Source organism: Papilio polytes, unplaced genomic scaffold (genome assembly GCF_000836215.1).
Source record: "Papilio polytes unplaced genomic scaffold, Ppol_1.0 DF824158.1, whole genome shotgun sequence".
Taxonomy (NCBI): Eukaryota; Metazoa; Arthropoda; class Insecta; order Lepidoptera; family Papilionidae; genus Papilio; species Papilio polytes.
Window position 1 is genome coordinate 1,349,296 of NW_013525046.1, and position 19,565 is coordinate 1,368,860.

Genomic DNA, 19,565 nt, shown 5'->3' on the forward strand with positions numbered 1-19,565 from the left:
TAAATTGCATTATGAACATATGCTAAATACAATGAACCTACAAATTTGTAATAACAATTGTATGAAGAATAACTTACCCGGTGGTATAGATAACTCCAGTTTTATTATCTATTCGGAAGAGACCTTGGCTTTCATTGGCTAATGAGTATACGATACGTTTATTAAAACCTAAATCAGCATCAGTAGCTCTTACTTTTATAATCGACGTATCGATTGGTGCATCTTCAGGTATGGCTGCTGAATAATGTCCTGTATCAAAAACAGGGTCATTGTCGTTCTGATCCTCCACAAGGATAGTGATATTACACGTTCCTTGCAAAGCTACTGGTGAACCATGATCATATGCAGCAATAGTCAAATCATATTTTGATTGCGTCTCGCGATCTAATGTCTTAGCTGTTAGTTTTCCTGTCGTTGAATCTATTGAGAATTTGTTCCCGTTATTTCCAGAAATAATACTGTAGGTTATAACTCCATTGGCACCAATATCTTTATCTGTCGCTGCTATAGTATGGATAATTTCAGGTTCATTATTTTCAGGAACAGCTAATGGGTAACACGAACCAGGTTTGAATGATGGTGGATTATCATTAACATCTAGAATGCTTATTGTCACGGTTGCTACGTCGAAATTTGTAGTTGATTGAAATGTGCTAGAGTCAGTGACGTAAACTGGAAAAATGTATTGATCCGCTTCTTCTCTGTCTATTTTAGTTTTTACTGTCACTGTACCGAGACGCTCTTCAATTGTAAATTTGTCATCTGCTAATCCAGGTGGAATCATATAAGTAAGATTACCTGAAAAAATAACCACATAATTAGAAATACTAATTTACGGGGAAAACGATGTATTTATTAGAGAGTTTTTTAAATTAAAAACTTACCCATGTTACCTCTAGATGACTTAGCGTTTAATCTCGTTACAAAACTGCCAGGACGTATATCTTCGCTAATATTTGCTCTATACATATTTTCTGTAAATCTAGGTGGTATATTTGTCGATGCTTGCAAATTTAAAAGTAGTGTCATATGAGTTTGTCTCGGGAATGGTATACCGTGATCGGAGGCGGTGATATTTAGCTTATACTGTCCTGAACGAACCTTGGTAGTATCGGAAGAAAATTTTTTCGACAACGTCAATCTTCCCGAGTCATAATCCAATGAAAAGTATGCATGATCATTTCCACTAGAAATGTAGTAAGATATTCTGCCATTATCACCAGAGTCTGCATCAACAGCTAAAGCTTGATATAAAACTCCAGATATTGTGTTCATAGTAACAGAAACTTTATTATTAGAGACGAAAGAAGGAATGTTATCGTTTGAATCTGTGACCGAAATGTGAACTGTTGCTAATGTTGCCATTCTTTCAGAGACGTTTGTTGCTAGATCGGTTACTTCAACAACCAACCAATAATCTTTTATATCTTCGAAATCAACTGGTGCTGTTAAGGTTAAAGTACCAGTTAAAGGATCTAGGCTAAATACATTTTTTGATATTGGTAACATTGAAACTATGCGAAAATTTAGTTCCCCATTAGGTCCAGCGTCAGCATCTCGTGCTGTGAAGTTGTAAACAATCATTCCGACTGAAGTGATTTCAGATACTTCTATATTTATTGGATCTTGAGACCATTGTGGTGCGTTGTCGTTTACATCGATTATTTCAATTCTAACAGTCACAGCACTGCTTTGAGGGTTATTTGTTGCTGAGGTATCCAAAGCTCTTACTTCCAGTCTATATTCTTCTTGGATTTCTCTGTCCAATTCCCTTGCAACAACTAATGAACCAGTTCGACGGTCAATTTCAAAAGTACCAGGCAAATGATCAGATGTCAATGGCATCAAAAGATATGATATTTGTCGTTCTTCTTCATTACTTATTGAATTGTCTTGTAAATAGCTGTCACAACAGGCAACCGTACCAACAACATGACCAATCTTGGCGTTTTCTTTGACCTGTAATTAAAAATTATTGTAAGTGAAGTGCTATTCGACAACACCAATTATTATTAGAAATGGGTATTTAAAATTACTGTCTTACCTTGAATGATAAACTTGAACTAGTAAAAGTGGGTCTATTGTCATTTAAATCTAAAACTTCAACTTTCAATTGCCTTACAGTTTGTCTAGGAGGTAGGCCGCTATCTGTTGCTGCTACAGTTAGACGATATATTGATCTTTCCTCATGATCAAGAACTGAAAATGAAAAAATCATTTCAAATTAATAAAATGTAAAACACCGCCAAAACAGATAATAACCAAACAGTGGAGATGAATTGAAGAATATTATTATTGTCTTACCTGTACTTGTTTTAATAACTCCTGTATGAGAATCGATAACAAACACTCCAAAGCCATCCATGTCTCTTTCGTTCAAGATAGAATACGTTACCGTGGCATTTATACCATTGTCTTTATCAATAGCTTTGACTCTAGCCACTTCTGCACCAGGCTGTTGTTCTTCTCTCACACTGACAACATCTTCTCTAGGATCAATAATTTCTGGTGAATTATCATTGACGTCTGTAACCTTAATAACTATAGGAACTCTATTTGATCTCGGCAAACTTCCTAAATCTCTTGCTTCGGCAAACACTGAGTAAGAAGACCGAAACTCTCTGTCTAATACTTCACGTGTGGTTATTATACCTGGAAAAAAAATTAATGTATTTAATTAAAATTTTAATTTCATTATTAAATAAAACGCCAATTTTTTAAGAAATAATTCTTGTAAAAAATTGCATATTTATGCAAAATAATTTTGTATTTTGACGCTAGAATGCGCTTTAATTTTTATGTTTCAAAAACGAAACGAATACAGAAATTCTCCAAGCCTTAAATTAAGTATTCATAAAAAGAATCGCTCGCGGCACAATGTCTATGATTATCCAACGGACCGCTCCGTATCGGGAACCTAAAACTCGTGATGACAGAACTGGAAAGGACGACAGCGTGATTTCACAAAATCGTCTCACCGAAAAGCAGTCCTTAACCGATGTCGATATAGCTGATATTTCCGCAGATCGAGATAAAGCTGTCGAGAGATAATAAGATGTGGCAGAGGGCCTCGTAATGAGCGATTTGAAGCGACCACTAAAAAAAATTCGACGATATTTCTCAGCGCAGGAACATAACATATATCGTCTCACTGACGTCGAAGTAAGAAAATACCTTGAGCAAGGAGAAGATTTATACCGAAACAAGAGTAACCGAACAAAAGTGACGTTATTCATACTGGCTTTTATTTTTATTCACGATACATTTGATTTGATCGATGATTTTTATTTAATTATACTTTAGTGTCATATCTCGATTGGGTTCTTAACATATTTTATAAATAATTTATCCGATTATATTTTAAAAAAAAAGGTATCCGTAAAAGTACGAAGGTAACAAGTCGTAGATCCAGGAGACGTCTTGCATGTACACTTGTAACGTATGATCTTTAAATACCCGACGACAGTATCTTGGCCGGAGCCGTAATAAAACATGGAAGAGAATAGCGAGGTTCCTACATCGCAATATTTTAATAATAGTTAATGGCGGGTCACGGCGCATGCGCGTGCGACGACGTTTATAACTCGAAATTGACGCGCATTAATTCATTGCCTCCTATTGCGGTATTACTTTGAGATTTAATTTTTCTTTTCTTAGATTCTTATATTTAATACTGTGAAAAGGACATTCATATCTCTCAATTTATGATCTTTACAGCTTTAATCCTTACTTTGTAATTCATGCTTAAAATGTGCATCTAAAAATATACTAATGGTTACATATCCATCTATGAAAATTTTCTAGCTCTGATTTTAAACTCGATTCTATCGTATACAGTTGTCTTTGAGAATGATTTACGAATATCGGTCGATATTTAAGGTTAAAATGTACTATCGCATAAGGTGTAACTGATACCAAATTGAGATGAAAAGATTCTACCATTCATCAGTCAGTTAAGGTCGCCAATACCCGCTTGAGTTACCCTCGCATCTTTTGTGAACAACCATATGAAGCAAGGAAAAACCCACGATGCATCCAAGATCAGCACATTCGTAAACAAATTTGGTCATACAAAGCCACCAATAGCTTCGGAACATGAATTCTAATTAAATTATTTCCTCTTCAAATTCGGAAGAAAAGGAGAGCTGTCCGAATGATTTAACGTATGTGATAATAATCTTAACGATCAAAATTAGGGTTTTTTTTCTATGTATGTTGTTTATTGGGCTGCATTGAGATAAATCTCTTAAATAGCTATAATCGAAGGGGATATTCATGGGTATTGAAGAGCAAACACCCTCTTCACACTGCTCCCTTTTCCTTTAAATTGTTCAGGTATTAATGTGGACGTATTTACACAATCCGTTTGCTCAGTTGACGAGTCTTAAGCCACAACACACTTTGGGTTTTAGCTTTCAAAAGTGCCGGCAACGCAAACAATGCGCCGAGAGGTTGGGTACTGTACAGCGAAATAGTTCTTTGGCTAATCAAACACTAGTCAGGACTCTCGAGTTGTTGGTATTACGGTATCGCATTGTCTTAACACAGCAAATGCAACAGCATTAGTTATTTTATTTAGCCTTATTCTTGTTTACTGAACAACTTGAAATAAATATTCAACTTTGCAAGTAAACAATACAGCCGTTAAGTACAATGTGGTGAAAGTAAATGAAAAAAAGAAATGCTCACCAGAAATTGGATTCACGATAAAACTGGTATTTGATGGGAAGAGATTGTATCTGACTAATGCGTTGTCACCTAAATCTGCATCGGTAGCAGATATTTTTCCTACAAACGCACCCACTTTACGATTCTCTTCGACTTGGAATTCATAAGATCCTTTTGTGAACACTGGATCGTTATCATTTGCATCAATTACATTCACAACTAGACTTGCACTAGTTGACAGCGGCGGGATACCATTATCAGTCGCAATTATAGTCATCTTGTGTTTTGCTGTCGTCTCTCTATCTAGAGGTTTAGCGAGATATACCCAGCCTGTACCTGATTGAACGTTAAAATATTCTTCATTCGTGTTGTTTTCTGATATTATTTTGTACGTTATTCGAGCATTATTACCAGTATCTTTGTCTATTGCTTGGATTTCTAATATCTGAAAAAAAAACACATATTTAGTTAGGACTGTTTTAGTATATGTTTTGACAATTTTGGAATCTTTATTCTTTACTTACTTTAGTTTTTACTGCTTCTGACTCCAGAACATTAGCACTGTATGTATCATGTTCGAATACTGGTGCATTATCATTGACATCTTGTACATCCACTACTAATGTTAAGTTGGCACTAAGGGGGGCAGTTCCTCCGTCCTTGGCGGCAATGATCAGTGTATGCCTTAGAAGATCTTCGTAGTCTAAGGGCCTAATCAAAGGAAATGTACATATTATTAAACTATTTTGAAATAGATTAATTGATTGACAGAGAATCTCTTAGTTAATTACCTTAATAAGGTAACCAATCCATGTTGAGGATTCACGGCGAATGTGTTCGGCGGGCCAGTGGCAGATAGCAAAGTGTATGTAATCTGTCCATTCTTTCCTTCATCTTCGTCAGTGGCTCTGGCAGCGTAAACAACTGATCCTATAGTCGCGGATTCAGCAACTGATACCCTCACTGAAGATGTACCGAACTCCGGTGCATTGTCGTTCACGTCTTCCAATGTTATTTGAACCTGTAAAATAAATAAAACAATTATAACAATGAACCATATAAATTTAAGCAAGTTTCTATGTATAATAATTTAGTAATGTCTGAACCTGAGTTTGGTCATAGCTAGCTGGATTCCCGTTAGCGGCTCGAACATTCAATAAGTATGAAGAGGTGACTTCTCTATCCAGTTGTGAGGCCGTTCTTATAGCCCCTGTGTGGGGTTCGATACTGAAATGGTGGTCGGTGTCGCCTGACACTATACTGTATCGAACTAAGTGTTTACCTAAAAAAAAAATTACCAATATATTGTGGAGACTACGGAGTCAGGTCTAAACAAAATAAGGTTATGCATATTTTTTTTGTTTATTATATACATTAGACTACAACTTCGATAAAACTCCTAATAGTGTTAAAATCACTAACAAATATTCTATTATTTTCATACAATTTTTTTTCAAGTTTTTTAAGCTAGCGCTTGACCACGATCCCACCAACTGAGAGTGAAGATTTGGTCGAAACCTATCTTTCGCGCTACCCTAATAAATAGGCATTCACTCTTTTATTATTTATTATTACAATTGTGTTATCCATAAAAATGTGAACCGGTAAAATGTGAGTTTCATTCTAAAATTGCATTATTTCTATCAAATTTAATTGGCACTTCTCGTGGCAGTTTAAGCGATTCAATGTCGTCGGCCATTTTTTTCGGGTCGTCCATTTTTTGCAGGCGTGTTTTTTCGCCGGCCGTTTTGGGCAGATCGGTTGACGGTAGGAGATTGATATACTGACTTATTCACCGACGTTCTCAGCAGTCTTTGTCCCTGTAACAGGTCCCTAGCGGGATCGCTCCCTCCCCGGACACGTCCCATCGCCCCGATGTCCCTTTGTCTTTCCTCTTTATACAGCCGGTGACGCGACATGGTCTTATTTTCGGAGATTTTACGGGGCCCGCCTTTAATGCGGTGATCGGTGTTTGTTTTCGCTTTGAGAATTTTCGGTGTTCTTATGTGTGTTGCTATGGATGATTTTCGATTAATAAAATCAGGAATTTTGCGATCGCAGATATTGATGTTTTAAAGTTTAGTTAATAATGCAGTAAACGTACTTTTATGTGTATGAAACTTTCGCTTTCGAATAACTTTTTCCTGAATTGTTTTTAACACTTTATCATTTTAATAATACCGTAGATTTTTGCTAACTTTTACATATTATAAAAAGGAGAGTCTAGACACATTTAATAGCACACATTACAAGGTCTATCCTATTGAGGTCATACAGTTTTTGAATCAAACAGTGCGGGCGTTTGTTTTTCTTAATTGTGAGTTACAGAATCTTTCGGATAATTATCGAGCGAGTGAAATAGAATCATCGCAATGTATTTTTTTGACCGGAGCTCATTAAAGCCAGTGGCGGTCCAGCGTGGCTTACCTGTCCCACGTCATTACGAAAATTTATTCGCACTCGGTCCTCTAAATTGAAATCATTAATGCCGCCGCCGATTATCTGGCTCACGCGCCAACACCGACCCTCAATTAAGACTTGTAAAGATCTCCTATGTGAATTGTTACGATCTCCGATTTCAGTTAAATGAATTAATTATCTCAAAGTTCGATTATCTCCGGCCTTTAAATGCCATACGGAATGAAGCTGGGAAAGTGCACTTATCTAGCATCTAGCATCGGAATATCTTTTAAGAACTGTATCTTGGGCAGAGTCTCATTCTGCCGGAGCGGCCGCGAAGGTTAATTATATGGGGATAAATGAGACCAAAGGTTAATTTGGAATTCCATCGATAGTAAACGATAATAAAACAATAACTTCCAATAATAGTTCGCATCGTATTAAGTCTAATTGCTTTAGAATACATGACTTACATTCTTGACGTGACATTCTTTTAAAATCTCGTGGCCTTCAAGTTTGCTAAAGATATAATTACATAAGCCGAAGACGTACCAACGTCAGCGATTCAGAGCATTTAATACATAAATCGTGTAAACAATTTCAGTCCCAACTTCCAAATAACGCGGCGTAAAAAGTTTTAAAATAATTGAGGTGCGGGGGTTTCAAAAAAGAAGTCTAGAAGGGCACCGACAAAAACTGTCGTTGTGAGAGAAGTTTGTTGACCTCCATTGGATTTATTCGGCCGGTTGCCGCGCGTCCGAGCCTCGGCCGTATCCTTGGATTTCTCGGGGATTCGAATTTCAAATTTTCAGCGACGGGCAAAAGAAAGCGTGAACCAGATCTCGATTGAACGGTGTAAAAGAATCAATCGTCGTGCGTCGATTAAATAGCACCTACTAGTATTCAATAGATCGGCTCGCGGGTCATAAATTACGTCGACTGCGTGTGGTCTAACGGAGTGCCGCTGCGAGTCAATAATATAATTAAATCGAACTTTGATTAGAAACACACCTACTGTACCGAAGTTAACGTGTTGTGTAACTGTTTTTCGTATTTCATCTATAGTGAATCATAACTGTCTAGTAATTGACGGAAAGACGAATAGCAGCTCGCAGCCGGAGTAAATTAAATTATATAGTTATGAAGGCTTTTAATACATTGCTCTGGGAAAAACGAAAGGTACTTTGAATTCCATTTGATTAGGAAAGTATTCCATAATAAGATAGTAAAATATCAAGACAATTTAATAAGGAAATTAGTCACTTTTTTTTAGTTCTCTCTGATTATACTCTCTAGCTTATCATAATCGATATAATCGAATAAACGAAATTCGTTTTATTATATCGATTTTACATGAATACATTGTTACGAATCGGGACGCCCATAATTCTAGCAATTAAATTAAACGATATTAAAAGTAAAATATTTTATACGACGGGAAGTGGCCGTGCAAGTTATCCAATTTATGACATAAGTTCAAGTGAACATACATCTTAATGATCATTAAATGATATATTTTTTTAATTAATTGATGTTTATCTCGGGGCGAATAGCTCATAAATCCGGTGAGGGCGTGCGCATGAACGTTGGCCTTAAATGTACCGCTTTTTCTAATTAAATACGGGATTGGATGATCCGGCTGAGGAGTAAATTGTAGAGCGTACAAGAGGTTTAAAATTTATGAAACAAACGCAATTGCCACTTCTAGATAATAGGAATCTTTGTAGTAGACATAGACAACTTTACGCATTGGTTTAAAGCGACCTTTACCCAAATTCTTGATCGTTTGAAAACAATACAAGAAATAATTTGACTATAGTTTTTTTATTGTTTTTTTTTTGAGTCTTCTGTTTACAATAACTGAAAGCGAATCGCTTTACGCTTGCGCCACAAAGTTATACGTTACGTTTAAATTTCAAATCGGTATTTTCCTATTGCAGAGATTAAATTTGCAATAATGTTTTTTTACAATCGTTTCAATTATTAACGATTTATTTATAACATGCAATAAAACGAACTGTAGCTAGAATTATTTGCAATCAATGTATACTTTATATTAGCGCAGTTGTTGACTGTCTACAATGATTTACAGTGGCCTCAGCACCTGGTACAGATTTCCGGAGGATCGGAATTGTCATACGTGCTGATAACATTTACTGAGTTATTGGCGCGATTTCAAACCGATATTGAAGTCATCAATAATACATACATACATTTTAATAACACAAAACATAATAACAATACTGTAAATGCGAAAAGATGGAAGGATATTTGGTAGAGATAGTCTAGAAGAACACATAGGCTACTTTTTAATTCCACGTGAACGGAGTCGCGAGTGAAATATATATCTTTGTATAGATAGTCCCGGCATGAGTGTGGTCCATTTTCGAGCAAAAACAATACAGAATGCCTCTAAAGTATGAATCTCGGCCCGCTATCTCATAATACAACAATGGCGCTGGTGTAGCGGAATTCTCACAGACAAGTGCGACGCAGCCTAACGGTGGAGTTTGCAATTCAGTGATTTACAGAGCCGCTGCTTGCAACAGAATAAACGTGAAGTTGTATGAAACGGCTGACTATTACACCGTTGTATACTGAACGTGATTTATCAGATATTTTTAATTTGAAATTTTAATTTCGCGAATGTAACAACGGTCTTAAGTCTTTCTTAGAACACGGAACGTAGGAGAATACCAATTTAAAAATGCCTTTATGACTATAAGTGGAATGTTAGCTGCGACCAATATCTCTTGATCAGTATTCATTTTATAATATTAAAAATATGAATCAAGCTACCGTGTAAAGATATTTTTTCTTATCCAATAAGGACTGTACTAATTACATCTTTTAATTAATCAGTATGTAGACAAATATCAACAATGTAGAATAAATAGTTTCACGTTTCGATACAGCATAATAATAACGGACACAGCTATTTGGCCTTCAAACTGGCATCCGAACAAACCCGAAGTTATTAAAGACGCTAATTGAATTTCGAGACGTGCATTTTAATGCAAATGACTTGAGTGGTTTTATTACCAGTTTGAGTCAATTACACCTATAATTTTTGGATCGAATTTAAATTCTTTACAACTCTGATCACTGACGAACTGGCGGCTAAATTTTGACTGACGAACTAATTAAAGATAAGGTTTAGACGTAATTGATAAAATTTTACAAACATACTTTGTTACGTTTCAAGTGTATTTTTTTACAATATTATTTTGCCAGATTAATAGTTAATTGTATAGTTACTACAATATAGATCATACTCATGTTATAAATGCGAAAGTTTAGATGGATGGATGGATAGAATTTGTAGCCTAAACGGCTGAACGGATTACAATGAAATTTAGTACAGATGTAGAGAATAGTCTAGAAGAACACATAGGCTACTCACTTTGTTTTTAATTCCACGCGAACGGAGTCGCAGGCGAAAGCATGTATTAGTATAATATAATTTAATACATCAAAAAGATTTAAATGTAGTAACTATTCCATGGATATACTTTTGAAAATTATGAGAAAATTGAATAATGTTAAGAAAAATCTTGTCATCATACGCTATCTATGATAGGTCAGATTAGAAGTCATGGTAACTTTAAGAAAGGCAATATTGTACATATCATTGTTGGCGCAATTTGATCTTGTACGGTGTAACAGAAGGAATCAAAGAATAAATATTAGTAGAACAACGTCCCGAGTGAGATAGCGACTGTACTTTATCGACTTCATTTTGATTTATCAACGATGTTTCAATGATTCTATGAAATTATAATCGAAAACTAATGTCAATAATATACCTTGTTAAATGATTACAAAGTAACGGGAAATTCCGTTTTAATATTTTAATAAAACATTGTTTTGAATTGCCCGTGAAAAGACTAAAAAGTTACAGACAGAGACATGTTTCTTACTACGATATTTAAAGACTAACCAAAACTTTAGCTGCACGGAGGTAAATTTAATAATATTTCAGTATCCAAAGATTAACAAACAGTTACGTTTTTCTTTACTTTTTTAATTTTGTATTTATTATACGATCTGTATATTTTATAATCTCAAAACGAAATTGCAATTTCTCGAATCGATATAGTAAATCTGTAAGATTCATAAAACTGCATTTAAAGGTTATTTTAGGTGTTTCTGCGATCTCGTTATTGCCAAATTCAGGCTTTTAAGTGGCTGTTTCTTCGAAACTGGTAATAATTAATAAGACTCAATGTAGCATCAGCATTGCTGATTTTTATACCCTTTGAACATGCAAGTGTATTGTTTATTAGAGTTTTATAAACCAATAAATATACCTTAGCCTTAAGGTAACATTGTTTTATTAATTTTCATTTGAAATTAAATATGTGCTTTTGAAAAGTGGAAATTATTTATGTCAATAACTCAATCTTAACACATATCATTTTCACGAACTATTACAATCGAAAATAATTAACAAAACTATTATTTTAGACCTACATTTCAAAATAATCGCGTAAACACAAGTTTTTTTTATATTAGAATGGGACAAACAACCAGCGAGTCATCTAATGTAATTTGATCCGACACTTATGGACGCGACACCTATGGACGCAACGCCAGAACCGTTTTACAAGCAAAATTATCGAATCATACTCGATTTATAAATCGCAATACACGTGCTTTGATTGTTAACTACAAAGCGAAGTTAAAAGATGTGGAAGGGATTCAATGCACATATTCGTGATCCCACCAGGACAATGGGCGATTACGAATTTGTGCATAGACATCTACACTGTGTGGTGCAAACGAAAAGCGATCGCGAAGGTGTTACTATATGGCTTCTGTATAAAATTGTCATTTGTATTATCATTACCGAGTCACGACTATCGCATTAAGGAAGTTTAAGTAAACGATAAAATGACCTTTTGTTTTTTATTTTAGTTATAATACTTTAATAATAGCGTTAAAATTCAGTTCTTGGTGGATCTTTGATTAGTAAAAACATGATTTTATCAGTCTTTTGTAAATCGTCTTTCTTATTTTTGCTTTTAACTATTTTGTTTGATTTGCTAATGAATTTTGAACCTTGAGTTGATTTTAAAACAGTTCACATTTTATAGGATAATGCAGATAATAAATCTAAGATAATATACGTCTATTTTATCGCTACCGTTTGTAGTTTATATGTATACTAGTGTGGCACGACTTCGATAAATTTGTTAAGAGAAATGAAGCTATAACGTAATTCTATTCAACGGTAGTTAGATCTACTCTAACATTAATATTTACTCTTTCTAAGTGACTTTCTTTGTATGTAATCCAAAACGTTTATTTGTTTGTTTGTCTACGAACCTTTCTATCTCTGGAATGCTATTGAATGAGTGTCTTGAGTATACAAACGTTTTTGACATCAGTATTCTTAGCTACTTTAATTTACATTATTGTACAGTAAAAATAGGATACTATCCAATTAACTACTTTATAATTAACTGTTAAAATATACAACCTTATTACGATAGTTTATTAAAAAAATATTAACTCTTACCTCCAGCAGTAGCTTTCAAATTTCCAACGATAGTTCCACTTCTAACATCTTCTCTGACTCGGAAATTATATCTTGGCTTGTCAAATAATGCTGAGCCAACACCAGTTGGCATCACATTAACATGAACAGTAGCACCTTGGGGCGCGGTGAGCCCACCGCCATCTGTCGCCGATACTTCCAACTCAAACTTTCCATTAGACTGAATCAAAGCTGGCTTTGTGACGAATATTTCTCCAGTACTTCTGTCTATTCTGAACACATCATTATCATTTCCGTTGATTATTCTATAAGTAACGGTTCCAAATCTCCCTGAATCAGCGTCTGTCGCGGTGACAGCAACGATTGGTTCATTTGACGATATCCTGCCTTCTTTTAAAGATACGTTGTAATCCTTAACAGTGAATGCGGGAACGTTGTCGTTTATATCGAGAAGTTGGATCTTCACCATAGCGGTCGTGGACAGGCCCCCTGCGAATATATAAATAATTGGTCTCTTGATTGTTTGTGTATTGTTGTAATGTTATGTTTAATTGACAGCCGCTTGATTTATGCTGATGTCAACGCGTTTTCTCCGTGTACGAGTTTTGTGATACCGACTTGAACAGAGCTGGTCCTTGGCAATAATTTAATTGATGCATATTCTTTTAATGCGATTGCGAACGAACCAGTTTCCACTGCGTTGCGACTTTACATACCGTGACAGGAACGAGGAAACGGATTTAACTGATGACTGACTGATGACAAGAAAAAACAAATTCTTAAATTTATTGCTATCGAGGCATCCTTGAAATAAGATATTATGTTTCACTTTGTCTAGATTCATCTTAGTGCTTGTATTTAAAGCTATATCATATATCTAGATTTTTTTCTTTGATCTTTTGTGATGTCCACATTGGTTGCGATGGCAACGAGGAATAAATTAGCTGTCAAAAGATGAAGTGTATATTTGTGCATGCTTTTTACAAATCGTATTTACTATCTTGATATAAATGTTTCACTTAACACAGAAATGTTGTATTCTGTAAGATTTAAGTGTAACGTTTAACCAATTTTGTTAAAGACGCTTGTTTACCTATTGAGCTGAAATTACTACCGAAATTTCCTTTCCCATGCGAAGGTTTGCCGACCGTCAGATTGGGGTGAAATAAAAAGCCGAGGTATGTAATAGTTGGACGGTTCGCGCTCCATAAATCAGCTGGTGGTAGAGACAACAGCCGACGGACGCTTTCGGAATTTATTCGCGACTTGCTGCGTCGTCGGCGCTTTATTTTTGAAACTCTGCATATAGATTTATAGTTCGCAATGCTTCCACCTGTCGGTATTATTTTACCATTTCTTCTTTTATAGACTTTTGAAAGAAATGTTTATCATTTTAACGTTTCTCGTTTTGCTGGAAGATGATATACGTTTGTCTTGCGATTATGAATCACTACAACTTTGTGGTTAAAATACATCGAATATTCTAGATATAAATAATAAAGATTCTATTTTTAAAACACACTTGTTTAAATTTATGACAATGTAAATAACCTTAAGTTGACATCAATATATTTCAAGTAGCATTATTAGCTTTGAGTGATGTAATGTGTTCCTTCGCGACATAATGCAAATCTTTGATTGGCACTATCCCACATAATTTTAGCATTGTGTTTCTATTTGTAACTTCTCATCTAAGAGCGGGCGCACACCTTTGACCAAACTATCGCACAAATGTTGTGCGATTGTCGATTGTTTCGCAGCCCATTCAACTGTTTAGTTTCACAACTAATAATCGAGTAGTGCTTCAAATAAGCTCATAATCAAATCAATAAAAAAAAATCAGGAAATAAAGGGAGACTAAACAGTTATGCGATCATTTATTTTCAGATGTGCGCACTCTCTAAGACACTGTTTCATCTTACGTAATTAACTTACCTCTATCAGTAGCAACAACTGGAAATTCAAAGTCACTATTCAGTTCATGATCTAGTGGTGCGGCGACGCACAGCTCTCCAGTATCTGGCCGCATAACGAATTGTGCTCGGAGTAACGCTTGCTCCGGCAGCGTGTAGTTGACGATTGCATTAACACCGCAGTCCGGATCGATAGCTGACATCTGAAAAACAATAGACTGATGTTATTGTGTGTTGTACAAGAAACAAAAGTTAAGACTGTATTAGAGGGTATTATTACATTGAAAAATAATTGTGTCAGTTAGAGTAATATTTTCGTTTGATGTGGGTACTTACACAAAGATAATGTGAAAAATTACAAATGCTTACACAAAAAACATTAACAAATTTCGCTAATGGTGGTCGAGAATGAATTTATTATCTAATCAAAGTTGATTAAAATCTGAATTTAACTCATTAAATAGCAGTAAACTTAACATAACTGGAAATCTTATTACTAACAAGATATCAATTCCTCACAAACTTTCTACAGATTACTAAGCTTCTGATAAAGATCATGAATAATTAGAAACGCTTAGATCATAACGTAATAATCAAGTAGTTGTGGGGTCCTTATTATGAGGTCTATACATTTGTAGGTCTATGGAATTCTATTACTCTATAGTACCTGATTGAATGCTTAACGGTAACCCAGCAGTATTGTTCAATGTTCAAGCGGCAAAAGGTTATTTGTAATAGTCAAGTAATTTATCAGCTAAGAAGATAATTGATATAGAAATTTATTACAAAGATTCTAGAAGATTCTTGAATCTTCTAAATAAAATCTGTAAAAATCTACAAACAATCGATTTGGTAATCCACAAATAAACTATCAGATATCGATAAGAATTAAAATTTGATTTTACAACGACGCTGAAATTTTAAATGGTTGGTTACAAAGATGAAAATACCATATGATTTAAAAAAAAAAAGATCAGAGGAATTTCCTATCAAAGATATCAAAGTAACTATTGTGGAGTAACTATTATTAGCTGTCGCGTTGAAAAATAAACGATCACATCGTAGGTGTTAAGTGGTCGAAAAAACGAAGATTAGAACACTCGGTAATTAGCAAGAAATCATCTTCTCTTTATCAAGCCAATAAGTACAGATCGCAACGTTCAGTATTTTCTCCATCAACATTGGATTCTAGTCTTTAACTTTCTAATGATAACGATTAAAATTGTATGCAATTTATTGACAATCTTTGTAACCGAAGCCGGGGTTCGTACATGACAACGCATGCTGATTAATTGCTCCGGCGTCCAGTGCGAAGATAAATTGTCGTTGTTGCTAAATCATAGGAATGTCACGCGACAATCTCACTTACGTACATCACGTTAAGACTTATAATGCCTTAGCAAAGTTAAAGTTAGTATTAGCCATTTACACGTAAATTCTGCTGTTGTCTTTATTCGTTTATACATATTGCTTTCATCTCATATGAAGCGACCATTATCATTGTTTCCTCGTTAATGTCAACGTAGGAATTTAATAAAACAAGTTGTGCTAGCGCAACTTCAGATGGAGTTTTTTACTTATTACATAACTTTATGTCCATTTTACTAGTCTTTGATAACTTCAAATTATAAGAATTAAGTTAGATACGTAGTAGTAGGAGATAGTAAAAAATTTAAAGAATTTAGAGGTTATTAATGTTAAAGAATGATTTTTTTAAATTTCCTCGTAACCGAGGCTTTGTGGGAATTTCTTCACGCTTACAATTAACTAATAAAGTCATGGCTAATTTGTTTCTATTACTTTTAATAGGGCTATTATAGCTGTAAAATAGTTACCTGTGATCTCACGTTTTGTTTTAAATTACAATTATTTTATTTTTTAAGACAGTAACTCCGAACAAGGATGGCCAGGTGAGAGAGGCGCCATCGCGGTTAATTCTGTCAGGAAATATTTTTAATCTGCATTAAAAAAAGAACAAAAACAAAAGAATGACGAGACACTTTCCGGCAAAGATTTTATGATCCTTTGACATTGACGGTTCTAAATTCAAATCGTATTCTCCTCGTTTATCATTTCTACATTTAAAAATAGAACACGTATTCCAGTTGGCATTATTTTTAATGTAATGGCTTGTCTGTACAGTCGGCCAGTACAATCAGCTTACAAATTGACAGTTAAACTGAACAATAAAAACAAAACGTGAACATCCGATGGAACAAAACGAATGTGTTTTGTTTGGTTCATTTTGAAATGTAAGTAGTTTGCATATAATAATGCGGAGGAACAATAAATCTTGTTCACATGGTGGCAAAATGAACAACAAAGATAGTCTATAAGTAACAGAATATACAAATGTGGATGGTTTTTACATCAATAAAATAATAGAAATTAATTTTGCTTTAAATGTAGTCTCTACAAAGTGTTGTTTAGTCGAGTTTTGATGAAAAGGAATCTTTTTTTTTCGTTTTTAAAATCTAACCTATACAAAATGTTTTATTAAATGTAATACGACTTTTGTAAGTAAATTATGTATTTTAGTACAAGTTAAATTAATAAATTACTAATATCAATATTTTTAATGTGAAACTTTGGAAAACGGTTAATCGGAGCACAATGTTTGGCACAGAATTTAGTCTGAAATAACATATTATTTAAAGACTACTTAATAAGATTTTTAATTACGCGGGGGTAAATTCGCGGGCTACAGATAGTCAATAATAAGTATTACAGGGTACACTAAAACAGTAGCTTTCTCTTCACGGTCACATTTCTTCCTCGCAGTTCCCTTTTTAGATCTGGCTCCCCGATCTACCTCGAATTTCGATCTTCTTTTCGTTATTCTTTTGTCTTTTACTTCCAGTACATTCTCGATTGTTGGAATCATATACATTTTTAATAGAACATTCTCGATTCCGCTTCGAATACTCCAGACATCTTTACGCGAATGTCTTCCGCTACTCGCCAACAGATGGCGTTGCGGTAGAATATTCTGGAAACATCTAGATTATACGACGGGCGACAATTTCTTTACTCGCCATGAAATGTCGCTGCGATAGAATATTCTGGAAACATCGATTATTACACATACATGAATAGATGTCGCGACTATGTGTTATAAGTGAAAATCGATCTTTTTATCTCCTACATTCCCATAGACAAGTTGTCGCTTACAAAAGCGATATTCGTTTCATAATATGACGTCAAAGATAAAACAAAAGACGGCGGCTAAGTACTTAAGTTTATGTATTTGCAATTTGACGCTGACTGTACGGACTTCACTTAAAAGATAAGCAACCGTAGTAAGATTTATTGCTTACTTTCAGTAACATATTAAGTATTTAAAAAACCGTACGCGGAATGTGTGTCTCCTTCACGCGTCTCAATTAGGGATATTATCGGGACCGAAGGTTTTTTGTATTGAAGGATTAAAGGGAATTTAATTTAATCTTGTCATCGAATATTGATTTAAAATCCAGAATTGAGAACTTAATAATAATGAATTATAAATGACAAACAATATCTATATAAAAATATTATAAAAAGGGAATATTTGAACCGCGGAAATGGTATGCTGTCACTGAGTTGATGAGCTATATTTTTTACTACTTTTTTAATCCATGCAAAGTCTCGAGTAACAGCTAGTGCTAGATATAAAATACGAATTTACATTTAGAGAGGCGAACACCTTTGACCTCACAACTGTTGTGCGATTGTCGATTGTTTCGCAGCCCCAACTGTTTAGTTGCACAACTAAAAATCGAGTAGTGAGCGCACCTCCATATAACATACGAATCATTGCGAAACTGAGTTGTGCGATAGTTTAGTCAAAGGTGCGCGGTTTTTGTTTTACTTTATCAAAAGTTGTATCTCTGACTAGCTGTACCCATGCGGCTTCAACCGCATGAAATTATGAAAAATTTATTAACATATTGATAGTAAATGTCAAAATGACATGACAAACCATGGCAACATTGCTTCCTTGATGTTGGCAGCAACTTATGTTCTCTTTCCCGCACTAGTGTTTTTATCCAAAATATTTACCCCCTAAGTTTAATGGCGTTAAAAAAAAATAGCCTAAAGCGTGACGTAAGTGTATCGCTTCTTATTAAAAAAAGAATTATTCAAAAATATGCTGTAATTGCTGACACCTTAGGCAACAAAGAAGTGTGTGTTTACATTTTATTATAATAGTGTAGATAAAATAAACGCTAAAAAAACCATTACAAATGTCAGCAAGTATTCAACAGTTCAAAATCCGAGAAATTTAAATTCAAGAGCCGCATTCAAGTCTTGTCTCATCTAAATAAAGTAGATGCCTTGTTTATTCGATACAAAAACGCATAAATAAATTATTTGTAACGAAAATAATAAGGATTTCCAGTTCGTTTCTTCGGCCGTAGTAAAAGGACATTGTAATTCAAAGTGATTGGCACACAATAATGGAATCAAACATATAGGTATTTAAAAAATGTTCGCGTTAAAAGGAAAAAGGTAGAGACGACAGTAGTCAAAGGAGTAAATAAAATTGCTGGAACAATACCAGGCATGGCCTCCGAAGGATTTGTAGCCATTAGTTGTATTCTAAATAGATTACGCAATTATAAACCTTACACCATGATAGTACAGTATAAATTACTTTAGAAAGATAATACAATTTTATTACTCGTAAATTTAAATTGTGAACTTTATTTCGTTCTAGATAAAACTATCTTTGTAAAAGTCCTTTGATAAATTTACGTTAAGAAGCTAAAACATTTAAAAATGCCGATAATATGCAAAAACTTAAAAAATTACCTATATTATTTCTTACTAAAATTATAAATGCGATAGTATAGAAGGATGGATGTTAGAGTTTGCTTAAACTGCAAAACGGATCTTTATAAAATTTGGCATAAATGTAGAGCATAGTCTGTAAGAACACATAATACTACTCAAGTTTTATTTTTAATAGCTGTTCCTGTGCGACTTCATCCGCATGAAATTATGAAAAAATTATTTTATTGTTTACATTTGTCAAATTATCAATTGCAAATGTCAAAATGACATAAAGATGGCAACCTTGCGTCCTTGATGTTGGCAGCAAC

General features: G+C 34.4%; 1 protein-coding gene across 1 annotated transcript in view; it reads right to left on the minus strand.

The window, feature by feature from the left end:
- The window catches only part of LOC106111495 (protein dachsous), a 215,470-nt gene that overhangs the window by 5,796 nt on the left and 190,109 nt on the right, over positions 1-19,565 (minus strand). The window contains exons 2-12 of the mRNA XM_013293614.1: positions 14,504-14,684; positions 12,590-13,057; positions 5,775-5,950; positions 5,460-5,689; positions 5,193-5,379; positions 4,690-5,113; positions 2,305-2,652; positions 2,045-2,199; positions 885-1,959; positions 78-798; positions 24-37 (exon numbers count right to left, since the gene is read on the minus strand). Of these exons, the coding sequence (XP_013149068.1) occupies positions 24-37; positions 78-798; positions 885-1,959; positions 2,045-2,199; positions 2,305-2,652; positions 4,690-5,113; positions 5,193-5,379; positions 5,460-5,689; positions 5,775-5,950; positions 12,590-13,057; positions 14,504-14,684 (3,979 nt within the window). The remainder of the gene's footprint in view (positions 1-23; positions 38-77; positions 799-884; positions 1,960-2,044; positions 2,200-2,304; positions 2,653-4,689; positions 5,114-5,192; positions 5,380-5,459; positions 5,690-5,774; positions 5,951-12,589; positions 13,058-14,503; positions 14,685-19,565) is intronic.